At 42.7% G+C, this 12,539-nt stretch overlaps 1 protein-coding gene across 1 annotated transcript in view; it reads right to left on the reverse strand.

Annotated features, from left to right (window-relative positions):
- Nucleotides 1-9,624: 9,624 nt before the first annotated feature.
- The window catches only part of CDH17 (cadherin 17), a 98,690-nt gene continuing 95,775 nt past the window's right edge, over nucleotides 9,625-12,539 (reverse strand). The window contains exon 18 of the mRNA XM_065895095.1: nucleotides 9,625-10,520. Within this exon, the coding sequence (XP_065751167.1) occupies nucleotides 10,420-10,520 (101 nt within the window). The 3' untranslated portion in view covers nucleotides 9,625-10,419. The remainder of the gene's footprint in view (nucleotides 10,521-12,539) is intronic.

The following is a 12,539-nucleotide window of genomic DNA, read 5'->3' on the forward strand; positions in this document are numbered from 1 at the left end:
GAGATTTCTTTGTATTAAATCTGAAATCACCTGCATAAGCCAGTGGGGGAACAGACCTTTCTGCTTTATTGTTTTCCATTTTACTTTTGGAACATATGATGTAGTTTAAAAGCTTGGTAATGTTTGCTCTGAATTGGCTCATCTGAAAGTGATTTCAGTTGAGTAATTTAATGATTGGAACATTTCAGAGCTTTTTCCAGGGCACCAAAACTTTTAACATGGTTTATGAATTCTGCATCACTCTCTGGCTGACTGTTCCCAGCTGCTGGGGAGAATTTACCAAGTCTCTCTGTAATTCCATAGTTCCGCCCTCACAAAGGAATTTTACCTTTTATTTCCTTAAAATGTTTCCCAGTTGATCTTAGGATCAGGCTCTGATTGTGGTGAAATACCAGAGATAGGAACAGTCCAAAGTGGGTAAATATTACTGCAAACATTTACTTAATAATCACTTGGTGGAAGAGTCCTTGAACCTGGAGTCTGGGAACATCCACAATTCCTTCTGAAGACTTGACAGGGTTCTGTTGAATGAGAAGATTAATGGAGAGGAAACTGCATGAACAAAAGCTATAGGGGTTGTTACCACTGCTTCTGCCTGCTTCGCAGGAAAAAAAAGTAATAAATAGTCATTTGTGGATTAAGTGAATAATGCATGAATCTGAAGAAGATAATCCTTAGCTAAATTCAGAGTGTCCTAATTCAGGGAGCAAATGTCATGTCAATCATTGGGATGACTCTTTGGATAAGCCTCTCATTGACAGAGCAGTCTCATCGCGCACTCTCAGGGTAAATGCTCACTCATCCTCAACAACTGTTTTCTTCCTTACTTTTCTCTCCTTTCCCTCACTCTGAGAATTTTTCCATGCTTCCTTTGTATTCTAAACATGATTTTTATAAACAAACTATGAGCATTACTAATGTTAAGCTGTATTAAAGAGCTGGACATATGTCAAGAAGAAAACTATTCAGGGCACAGTTCCAGAAAACACGTACCAAAATGACTTCATTCCTAGCTCCATTGCACGGTGTTGTCCTTGGCTGAAAAGTGGCAATTAATATGCCCTACGAATTCTGAAATAATTAGATGCTTTTTAAAGGGTTGATGGCAAAGAGTTTTGCTTAAATTTTTAAATTGTTGTTCCATTATAGCAGAAAGTTATTTTAGTTCATTCTCTGTTTTCTTGTTCAATAATGTCTAATCTTGGGTGAGGCAAGGCTTCCCAAATTAAGTCACAGATCAATCAAAGCTAAAATGAGATTTCTGCTCTTTAATAGTCTTTGACAAGGAGGGCAGGCATTTGGTTTATATGGTTAACAGGCAACAACCTTGGGCTCAGGTGAATTGAGGCAACTTGCTCTGCTAAAAAGAGAACTGAACTTCTGGAAGGTCTTGGAACTCTTCAATTTAATTCAAGTTTACCAAGAAACTTTTGTTAAAGATGCTTTGCTGGCAGCAGAGTTACAATGATAATAAAACATGGTCTCCTGCCCTCAGGAGGTGGGGTGAGGAGAGGTAAACACATGAATAAGTAATAAAAATAAGACTTAATACTCTGTAGACAGACATCCTTCTAGACGTGTAAGATAAATAAGGCAAAACATGTATAAAATGGTAACAAATCTTGACCTTCAAAATTTATGGTGTGGAACTCCATGAAATTCAAAGTTGTACAAGTACAACTATTAAGAGAGTGAATCACATGATGTGCTCTATTAGATTTGTGTGAGTGGGTGGCGAGGGGACAGGAATAGCTGACTGAAGACACTATAATTATTGAGCTATATCTCTGCTTCTAAAATCCTTGAAAGGATTCTAAAATGTGGCCATCTGAGGTCCTTTCTGGACATTGGGAATCACTTTGTTCGTGATGCTGGAAGTGAGAACGGCATCCATAAAGGTTTCCCCCAAACATCCCCATTCCTAGGCTGAGGAGCCATATGAGAGTTCAGTCTCAATGTTGTGTTTGGTCCCTGAAGGGAGTCCACCAAAGCACTCTGGGAGAGAAGGCTGGACAACTGGCCGCCATGGCTTTCACCCATGTTACAGTAAGTTGAAGGAGAGCTCAGGAGGTAAGGAAAGCTAGGGTGATTCCAGATACTGAAAATAAAGGTGCTTCAAACCTGAAGGAAAGAGAAAACTATTTTTTGTTCTCCTACAGACTGCATTATCTCCCCCAACTGGTTCTTCTCCAAGGCCATCCCTAAGTCTCTGAATTCTGCCCACCCTGTTCAATGCTTGCATCTCTTTGACAGTTTCCACCCACATCAGTCTCTCCATTCCTTGAGAAGTTCAGCAGCTATTTTCTGTATCATAGATGTACCTCTTGGCTCCATGATTAGATTCTAAGCTAAGCCATTCATCCATTCAGATAGGGAGTGTCTACAATATGCCAGCACGATGCTCAGTGCTGGGACACAACAGTGAACAAAATTTCTGCCCCCAACGATGCAAACTAATAAAGGACATATTCTACACTCTGAAAAGTGCTAGGAAGAAAATTAACAGGTAGGAAAATAACTGGCAGGACAGCTCAGAGGAGACCAACTTTACAGAGACCTAAAGCAAGAGAAAAGGCAAACCATACAAAAGAGGCTGGAGCTGGGAGAATGTTCCAGGCAAGGCACGCATAAAGGAACGAAATGGAAGGCATTCAGCCTCCTCAAGGAAGTGCCGGATGGTCAGTGTGGCTAAAGCATGGTGAGCAAGAGGAAGGAGGCAGGAGACCAGGTCAGAGTGCCGCACCAGGCAGGCCTGAGGAGGGATTCAACGCTGTACTTCTTTTATTCAGCATTGGCCCTCAGGCCACGACTTCCTTCAACAGTCCCCTTTAATGCCTGGCACAGACCTTTGCTCAGGACGAGATTTCAGCAGATACTTGATAGTTGAAATGACTGAGGTCCCTGTCTTGAGCAACCCTTCCAGAACCTCCCGCCCATCAGTCATTCTCTGCCCAACTTCAGAGTCGGGTCTCCCAGAGGTCTCTCTTCAATCCTTGTGTTTGACAATGTCCAGCCCTCATTCGCGCTTATCCCAGGAAACGGAGAGCTCAGTGGATGAGAATGACTTTGGTGAACATGTCTCATCACTAACTCTCTTCTTTTTCTTTTTTTCAGTTTTATTGAGATGTATAGTAATTGACAAATAAAATTTGCTCGGCCAAAAAGTTCGTTCGAGTTTTTCTGTAAGATGTTACAAATGAACTTTTTGGCCAATCCAGTATTCAAAAGTGTACATCGTGATGATTTGAGTTACATACACATTATGAAAGGATTCCTCCCATTGAACTATCTAAATGAACACAATCATCACCTCACATATTTACCTTTTGTGTGTGTGTGTGAGAACATTGAAGTTCTACTGTCCTCCAAATTTCAGTTATACAGTACAGTGTTATCAGACTAATTTACTTCTGAGAGGTGGTCTAGCAGTGTGGTTAAAGTCTGAAACTTGGGGGTCAGGCTTCCAGAGATCCTTATCCTAGTATATTTCCCTCTAGCTGTGCCCTGCGGGATGAATTGCTTCACCTCCTCCGCCTCAGGTTTCTGGCTGACAAGAGTGCTTTCTCATAGAGTTTCTGTGGGGATTAAATGGGATGATGCATAGAAAGCCCTTAGGCAGTTCCTGGCACACAGTGAGTGCTTAATGATTAGCTATTGTTAGCTATTGCTATATTATTAGCATTCATTATCAACGATGGCCCTTAAAATGCCCCAGATTTCCCATTTCATCCTCCCCTTCTGTATTTGGAGAAACGCTAAGGCACAGCTGGGTGTCACTTCTGTGATGGGTTTCCCAAGACCCTCAGGCAAAAGCGAAGGTCTCTCTAGGGCTTCCCTCGTGGCGCAGTGGTTGAGAGTCCGCCTGCCGATGCAGGGCACACAGGTTCAGGCCCCGGTCTGGAAGATCCCACATGCCGCGGAGCGGCTGGGCCCGTGAGCCATGGCCGCTGAGCCTGCGCGTCCGGAGCCTGTGCTCCGCAATGGGAGAGGCCACAACAGTGGGAGGCCCGCGTACCGCAAAAAAAAAAAAAAAGTGAAGGTCTCTCTTCTCTCATCACCGCAGCAATCTGTGTGCTCCACCTTGGTGATACCTGATGCTCACCTCATTGCATGATGACTGTTTAGGTGGTCTCTTCTGTGCAGTTGTGCAGCCCATGAGGAGAGAGACAGTGTCTCTGTGTAACAGCTGTCAACTCAAGACTCACATTTTTTCACATTTTAACATCTCAAGTTGAGGATGCAATCCTATAATGGTACAGCAAAGCTAACTGATAGTGCTCTTTTCTTTCTTAGTGTCACATAAAATAACACATCTTACAATATTCGGCTCCATAGATTAGATGAAATACGGTAGCTTTGGGCGTGACCTTCAGAGTAAGACTTCTGGGATAGTTTATTTGTGACCTTGAGCGAGTTACATGCTTAAGCTTTCTCTATCACAGTTTCTGATCTGTACAATAGACATAATAATTGTATCTCATTCATACAGTTGTTGTAAGAATTCAATGACAACATTTTGTAAGGCATTTAGAATAGTTCAGGGCACATTATAAATGTAGAATTATTAGCTACTGCTGTTTGTGTTCCTAGTGACCAACTCAGTATCTGGCCATGATGGGGGCTCGATAAATATCTGAAAAATAAGCAAAGGGTAAAACAGCAAACTAACTATGACAGCCCTGGGGGGTCAGGCTCAGACCTTCCCTCAAGAGGCCCCCACTGCAGGAGCTGGCTGACGGCCATCTTCACCTTCAGGATCACACCCTTAGTCAGCGACCTGGCAGAGTAGGGGTTCTAAGATCAGTGGTTTCTGCCGAACATGGGCTCCTCCATCAGTCTTTGCTTCGGGGCTCGGCTCCCGCCTGGCCCAGGCTCTCTCAGAGCTGTATAATGGGCCTGAGTCCCTTCTCTTCTTTAATACCCATCAACCTTCCATCACGGCTCAGGGTCAAAATCCCTGTGCTGGGATTTCTGCGAGCATACACCAAGCCAACTTTGCTTACTCAGGGGAATCCCTCCCCCTCGTAGGCCCCAGGAAGGCTGTCTGAGACCCCACCACAAAAGGCAAAACTCAGCAGGGAACCTCAGCTGGGGCCTCTATCCTCCTGCCCCACAGTGGACCTTTCCCTGGTTCTTTGCGTCCACCGCCAACCAAGGCCACGGCTGACTCTGGTCGTCCCAGAGCAGAGCCCCCGGAAATCTGCCTCCGGGATCTCTTCTTGGCCAGGAGCCAAACAGGCTCAGTTTAACTTCTGTTACTAAAAATATATTCTGTTTCCCCTTGTCCTGTGCTTAATTCAAGAGACTAACTGAAATGCTGGGTACACACAGCGCCTATTTTTATTCCCACCTCCTTCTGCATACCCTCCTCCCCTTCCAAATGCAGCCCTCCAAATCCTGGACTTCTCCTCAGCCCAAGTGCTGCAATGGAAAAAATGAGAACTCTTTCTCTCAATCAGATGAACACTTGTTTCCATAACCGGCCATTCGTCACACCCCTTCCTGTCCCACTGTGCACTCAGTCGGCCCTTCCAGGATAAGGATCACATGAAAAAAAGGGGAGTTTTGATTTCCGTCCAAAGAAACCAATGACTGCTCGTGGCAAATAACTTGTGGAGGCCTAAAGTGGGACTTGTGCTTTAGCCATCGACATTCTTAGCCCTGGATTCCAGGGCAGCCCCTTACCCTTTAGAATTATCTACCATCTCAGGAGGCCGTCCTCCTTGTCTTAAGGGCCCAGGTGGCTGACACACGACTAACACACAGCATATAGTCACTCTGAAATGTCGAATGGAGCCTGAACTATGCTAGGAGGTAAAAGTGGAAAAACCAATAAAATGGGAAATAATTGTGTTATAAAAAATGTTATTTATTTTTGTTAACACTGTCAGGAATTTCCCTTTAAATAGCCAGTTCTCCGAGCAAAAGCACAAGAAGGTCACTTTACAGAAACGTGTGTTTTCACAGTAATTTTTGCTCTGGTCTACAAAGGGGCTGCTCTCCTGCAGGTGAAACCAACTTCTTCCTTCTCAGCTTCGTGGCTGGAGTTCATAGGCTCCGATGTGCTGGCAAGAGTGACCTGGGGCTGGACCCACCAGGCTGCTCTTAGCTGAAGGATCTCTATGAGCCAAGGAATGGCTCTCTTGACAAAGCCCTTCCTACCTTCCCTGAACTCTGGGGCGTGGCCCATGTTTGCATCTGGGAAAGGGTCTAAGCAGGCCTGGTTAGGATTAAAGGTGCCCCGAAAATTGAGAGGATTGGGAAGGTGATGTTCTGAAGAAAGACGCTGATGCAGAGCCTACAAAAGATCATATTCCACACCAGACTGGTACTAACCCCTCTGGGGATTGTCTGGAATAAGGGAGCTCAGCTGTGGTTGCACATTAGACTCACATGGGGATATTTTTTCAGAATATTAAAGCTAGGGCGCCCTGCCCAGAGATGCTGACTCAGCTGGGGGGTAGGGCTCTGGAATGAGTATTTTTGAAAAACTCCCCCAGGTGTTTCTAACCTGCACCCATTGAGCACTCCTGTGGTAGAGAGCTGGGCATCCGACACCTGACCACAGTCTTGGGACTCAGTCAGAATGAGACAGGCTTTGGTGAGAAGAAATTTAGGAGCAATGAGTGGTGTTTGGAGAACACACCTGCATTGTGTATACATTGTATGGATATCTTCGCAGGTGTGCAAAATGTATATACAATGTGTGACACATTTGAATGCAACAAAATCAAAAACAGCATTAGTCTTGAGTTTCCTCATAAGATAACTTTTAGGTTTGAATGCTATTTTTCTCTCTCTTACTATTGTAAAACCTGTTTTAAAACATTGATATTATGAACAAATATTGTATGATTCCATTTGTACCTAGCACACTCAAATTCATGGAGACAGAAAGTCAGAATAGTGGTTACCAGGGACTGGAGGTAGGAAGGAATGGGGAGTTCTTTTTTTTTTTTTTTTTGCTGTACGCGGGCCTCTCACCGTTGTGGCCTCTCCCGTTGCGGAGCACAGGCTCCGGATGCGCAGGCTCAGCGGCCATGGTTCACGGGCCCAGCCGCTCCGCAGCATGTGGGATCTTCCCGGACCGGGGCACGAACCCGCGTCCCCTGCATCGGCAGGCGGACTCTCAACCATGGCGCCACCAGGGAAGCCCGGGGGAGTTCTTATTTAATGAGTAGAGTTTCATTCAGGAAGATGAAAATGTTCTGGAGGTGGATGATGGTGGTGATTGCCCAACAACGTGAATGGACTTAATGCAACTGAACTGTACATTTCAAGACAGTTTAAATGAGTTTTTAAAATCAAATTGTAAGATATTGTACCTTTTCAGGTAACTTTTAAGGTTCCAAGTTCAACAAGTTCCCGTGATGCATATGGCATTATACAGAATCTTGGAAACAAATTATTTCCTTCTTGCCCTAGATGCTTCAGAGGTAATCTCAGCTTCCTGCTTGTGAGTTGTCTAGACCATGGACCAGCACCCTGAGATCTCTACTCTTAATTTACTGCTCTCCAGAAACCCCTGAGACTTTCTACATAGCTACTCACAGGAGTTGCCCCTATACTTCCCACCCCCACCCTGAGACCCTCTCACTCTCCCTGCTATTTCTTAACCATCCAGAAATTCTTGAGGGCTTTGTCACTCACAGCCTCATTCACCACTGCATTCAGCTCTGAGGATATTTGAACGGAGCGTCAGAGTTTGTATGTAGGGAAACGGAGTGTAGTGAAGTGGGAGTTTAATGCCTCTTTGAGGATACTGTAACTAAAAACAGAGAGTGGATTAGTTTCAAGTTTGTCAGGTGGGTGGCTCTAAGATGACAGTAGCATAAGTGGCCTACATGAATCAGCTATTTCATGTATTCATTCTTCAAAAACTTATAGAGGAGCTACTGTGAGCCAAGACTTGTCATAGAGACATTGAGAGGATTCCAAGAAGTCCCAGACTAGTTAAGGAGATCAAATGGGCCCTAACTGTAGAACCTAAGGTCCATAAGAATGGCACAAACATGCACTCTTGGTTGCAAGGGCAGAAATATATTGAGCTTTAAGTAATAAGGAATGTACTGGCTCACAGGATAGGAAAGTCCAGGGCAAGGTTGCCTTCAGGCACAGCTGGATCCAGGCACTCAACATCTTCAGAATCTTCTCTCAACTGTGTGGTCCTTGTTCTGGGGTAGGCTTACCTTTTGTGGTAACTAGAATGCTCTGAGTTTATTTTCTACTAGTTTAGCAAATTCCACTTAAAGAGAGCTATTTTCTAAGAGTTTCAACACAATTCTAGAAGTGAGAGATGGGGAGATGGGGGAAAACAGGAAGTTGACTCTACTCAAACTATACAGACTAGGTGTAGAAGAGCCAGGTGAAGGGGAGGGGAGGATGTTTTCCAGTGGAAATGGAACCATCTTTACCAGAAGAGGGAATAGATCCTAGAATTTTCCTCACCACAGTATGGTAGTTTAGATGAAGTAGTGGCCTGGTACCCTGTAGTTTCCTAAGAGAAGGCTTCCCAAAGGGACCAGTCTATAAATTGGTCTTTAAGCCTTTAGGAATGGGTGGTCTGGTCATGGAAGGAAGAGAAGGTTTAGAGGGAAGGCCCACCCGGAGGAAGAGCAGCACAAGAAATGTGAATACTAATGAGTGATTTTAGACGAGAAGGTTATGTGTGATCAGTCTATTATTCGGTGATACAAGTTGGTCCAGAGAGAACAACCCTGAACTGAGGCAGGAGGCATCCCTAAGCCCTCCGAGCAGACCTGCCTTGGGACTGCCTCAGTCTTTCAGGAATGATAAAGTGCTTTCCGGAAAATAAGCAGGGCTAGCAATGATGCAATTTTAAGTGAACTAAATGTCATATCACAGTCACTCTTGGTCAAAAACACACAAGAAAATACCTACAGAAGTTGCTGAGAAAGTTAAACCATTCCTTAGGTTGGGATATAATCTGCTGTTGGTGCTCTTAGATTTTTGTTTTCTTGTTTTGTCTTTCAGCGTATGGTGAGACAAGAGAGAACCTCGCCCATTATGAGATTTCCAACGAGCCTTGTGTGGAAAGAAAACAGGTAAGAGAGCTCAATATTATCCTGAAGCACAGGATAACATTATATCAATACAAGAAAGTAACACTGAGGTCTTAGAAATAGAGTTCGGATATTTTCTTTTGTTTTACTTTTTTGCCTTAAAAAAATATAATAAAAGCCCTCAAAGAGGATTATTTATGAAAAACAGAACTCCATGGCCTGCTTCAGTCGTCATTGTAGGAGCACCTTTTCAGATACAAGTTGTTTTCCCAAACATTCTTGAAAATTCTGAGAGGCTGTGTAATGTTGAATGCTTTCAAGCCTCAAATCAGAAGCCAGAAAACAGCTCCAGGGCCTCGAAATGCTTCCAAATCTCTAAGGTTTTCTTATTTAAAATTTAAAAATTCCTAGTGTATCTGCCTCGAACACCCCAGTCCACAGTCGTGAGCACAGGGAATTTTTATTTCATTGTGGACCCCCTCTTTATGGGTTAATTCTACATGGGAGGCAATTTTGATAAATGATAGATAACCATTGTTATCTAGTCCTTCCCTCAACAAATGCAGAGAACCAGGAAGCAGAGACAAAGAGATCCAAGAAACAAAACCAAAGCCAATGTTTATTCTTGATTTTTGTCACTACATCTTTTGTGCTTCCTTATCTTCCTCTACTGTTAAATATATAATAACCGAAACTTTATTAATATACACATAAAGAAAACACGCACAGCATGTGAGCATGGTAGGTAGTGGCTGGTGTTTGCACCAGGGTTTATGAAGCAGGCCTCTGCATGGTCTGCAGTGGTCTCATGCTGTTCCCAAGTGCAAAATCCTCCAACGAAAAGCAACATAAGCCACGTGGGGCTAAAGGAGGCTAATAACAACAAAAAGTTTCTGTTCAAACTAAGGGACAGGTCTGCGCTTTAATTTTTTTCCCTGAGACTTAGCTTTGTTCTTTCCTCCAACAAATGTTTTCAAATTAGTGAAATACCAAAGGAGATATGGAGGAAGGAGACACGGGATGGAATTAGAAAAAGCATAAATGGAATCCAGGATGTGCTGTGGTGGATGACTGATAGATCTCTTAATGAAGAAAAAAATGAACAGAGTATTTCATCAGCCCCTCTTTCCCTAAGAGGGAAAAGCACATACATTTTTGTGTTTGGATAAATAGCTAAGGCTTTTGCAGAGTGGAAAAGTGTCATGAGAAAATGGAAAATATCTCTAACGTCTACAGCACATGAAATATCTAAGAGTAATAAAATAGTAAAGGGCAAGAAGGTATATCATAAAAAATTATAGTGCACATGTTGGATGAAAAGCAAAATTATGGGATTAAATGGTTGTGTTACTGAAACAGCACTTGGTACATAGACTCAAAACACTCCTTTTCACATTCAGTTTCTCAGAGGCTTGACTTCAGATGCCTGAGCACTTTCAACATTATGTTGGCCTTTATTCTTCTTTATCTGGAAAAACACGACAGCTAAAATTATACCTAAAAGAGAAAATTCAGAGTCAAAGAGATGGAGTCTTAAAATGTACTGTCACATTCGTTTATAAAGTAGCACCTGCATAGGAAAAAATGACTCATATAATTTCATTTTTGTTTGTGGTTCAACAAAGTTTCATTGTCCTGGTGATTAAGAGATTCTAGGCATGGGCTCTCTTGGATAAGTAAGCTTACCACTTATCTTGTTGTCAGTAAGTATGTAACAAGTCCCAAGTCATGTCGAAGCTGGTGGCTATCGCTGGGTCTCTATCAAGGAATATAGGACTTAATGCCTACGCTACCCTGAAGACTAAGTGTGTGAGCATTAGACAGAATTCCTGAACTTCAGACACAGTCAATAAATGTTGATTCCAGTTCTTCTTCCTCTTCCCTAGAGGAAGTAGTCCAATGAGAAAAACCAGAAAGCTGTTCTTAGACCAATTCACCTACCTAAAGCCTACTTTCACCACGTCCACATCAAGCATTACATTTTCTTTGCCATCTTCCGTGTTGCTCCAGCTTGAGTACACTACCTAACCTCTCTGGTTTCCCCCATCTCTGACCTACTACAAAATTACATTGTGCATTTTAGCACTATGTATACTATAAATCAGAGACTTATCTGGAAAAGTAAGTTGTTTTTAAGAAATTAACCTGGCAGTAAGTTTACAAGAGGAATCATGGCAAAAAAGACTGCATGCTCAGAAGCCCGTTAAGAATCTTGCAATAATCCCAACCCTCCTATTTTGAAAAAAGTAAGGGTATGAAACTACAAGATCCTACTACTTCTATCTTTAGATCACCAAACTCATCCAATCTTTAACTTGTTGTAAAATTATGAGAGTAAATGGTCATGTTAGAAAACCATGGCATAAAAACTCAAAAATCCTTTCAAGATGAGAGGACAAATAGAATAAGAAAAGGCATAGAAGTAGAGGGGAGTTTGATAAGTGAGTAAACCTCAAAAGCCAGCTCAATTAGTATAAAAGGTGTGCACCAAACTGTGGTTCTCAAAGAGAAATGATGGTCACCATGCAATATTAGGATGCATAATGGTCATGTCACAAAGGCCCTTCTATGCCATAATAATGAGGAATTCGAATGGAAGAGTATAAGGAAATGAGATCCCTTTTAGAGCTGTGAATCAGAGTCCAATGTGGTAGACTGGATGGTGGCAGAAAAGACCAGATGCCAAGAGAGCAATTAAGAAGACCTAGAATAATCCCAGCTCTTCCTTTAAAAGAGAAAGGATGTGGAACTCTATAAACCCCTTTACACAGGTGAATCGATGAAGAATCTACTTTTTATTTTTAGTACATCTTTTTTGGAGTATAATTGCTTCTCAATGCTGTGTTAGTTTCTGTTGTACAACAAAATGAATCAGCCATATGCATACATATATCCCCATATCCCCTCCCTCTTGAGTCTCCCTTGCACCCTCCCTATCCCATCCCTCTAGGTCATTGCAAAGCACCGAGCTGATCTCCCTGTGCTATGTGGCTGCTTCCCACTAGCTATCTATTTTACATTTGGTAGAGTATATATGTCAATGCCACTCTCTCACTTCATCCCAGCTTACCCTTCCCCCTCCCCACGTCCTCAAGTCCATTCTCTACGTCTACATCTTTATTCCTGTCCTGTCCCTAGGTTCTTCAGAACCATTTTATTTAGATTCCATATATATGTGCTAGCATACGGTATTTGTTTTTCTCTTTCTGACTTACTTCACTCTGTACGACAGACTCTAGGTCCATCCACCTCACTACAAATAACTCAATTTCGTTTCCTTTTATGGCTGAGTAATATTCCACTGTATATATGTGCCACATCTTCTTTATCCATTCATCTGTTGATGGACACTTAGGTTGCTTCCATGACCTGGCTATTGTAAATAGTGCTGCAATGAACATTGTGGTACATGTCTCTTTTTGAATTATGTTTCCTCAGGGTATATGCCCAGTGGTGGGATTGCTGGGTCATATGGTAGTTCTACTTTTAGTTTTTTAAGGAACCTCCATACTGTTC

This window comes from Phocoena phocoena, chromosome 17 (assembly GCF_963924675.1).
Source record: "Phocoena phocoena chromosome 17, mPhoPho1.1, whole genome shotgun sequence".
NCBI classification, from domain to species: domain Eukaryota; kingdom Metazoa; phylum Chordata; class Mammalia; order Artiodactyla; family Phocoenidae; genus Phocoena; species Phocoena phocoena.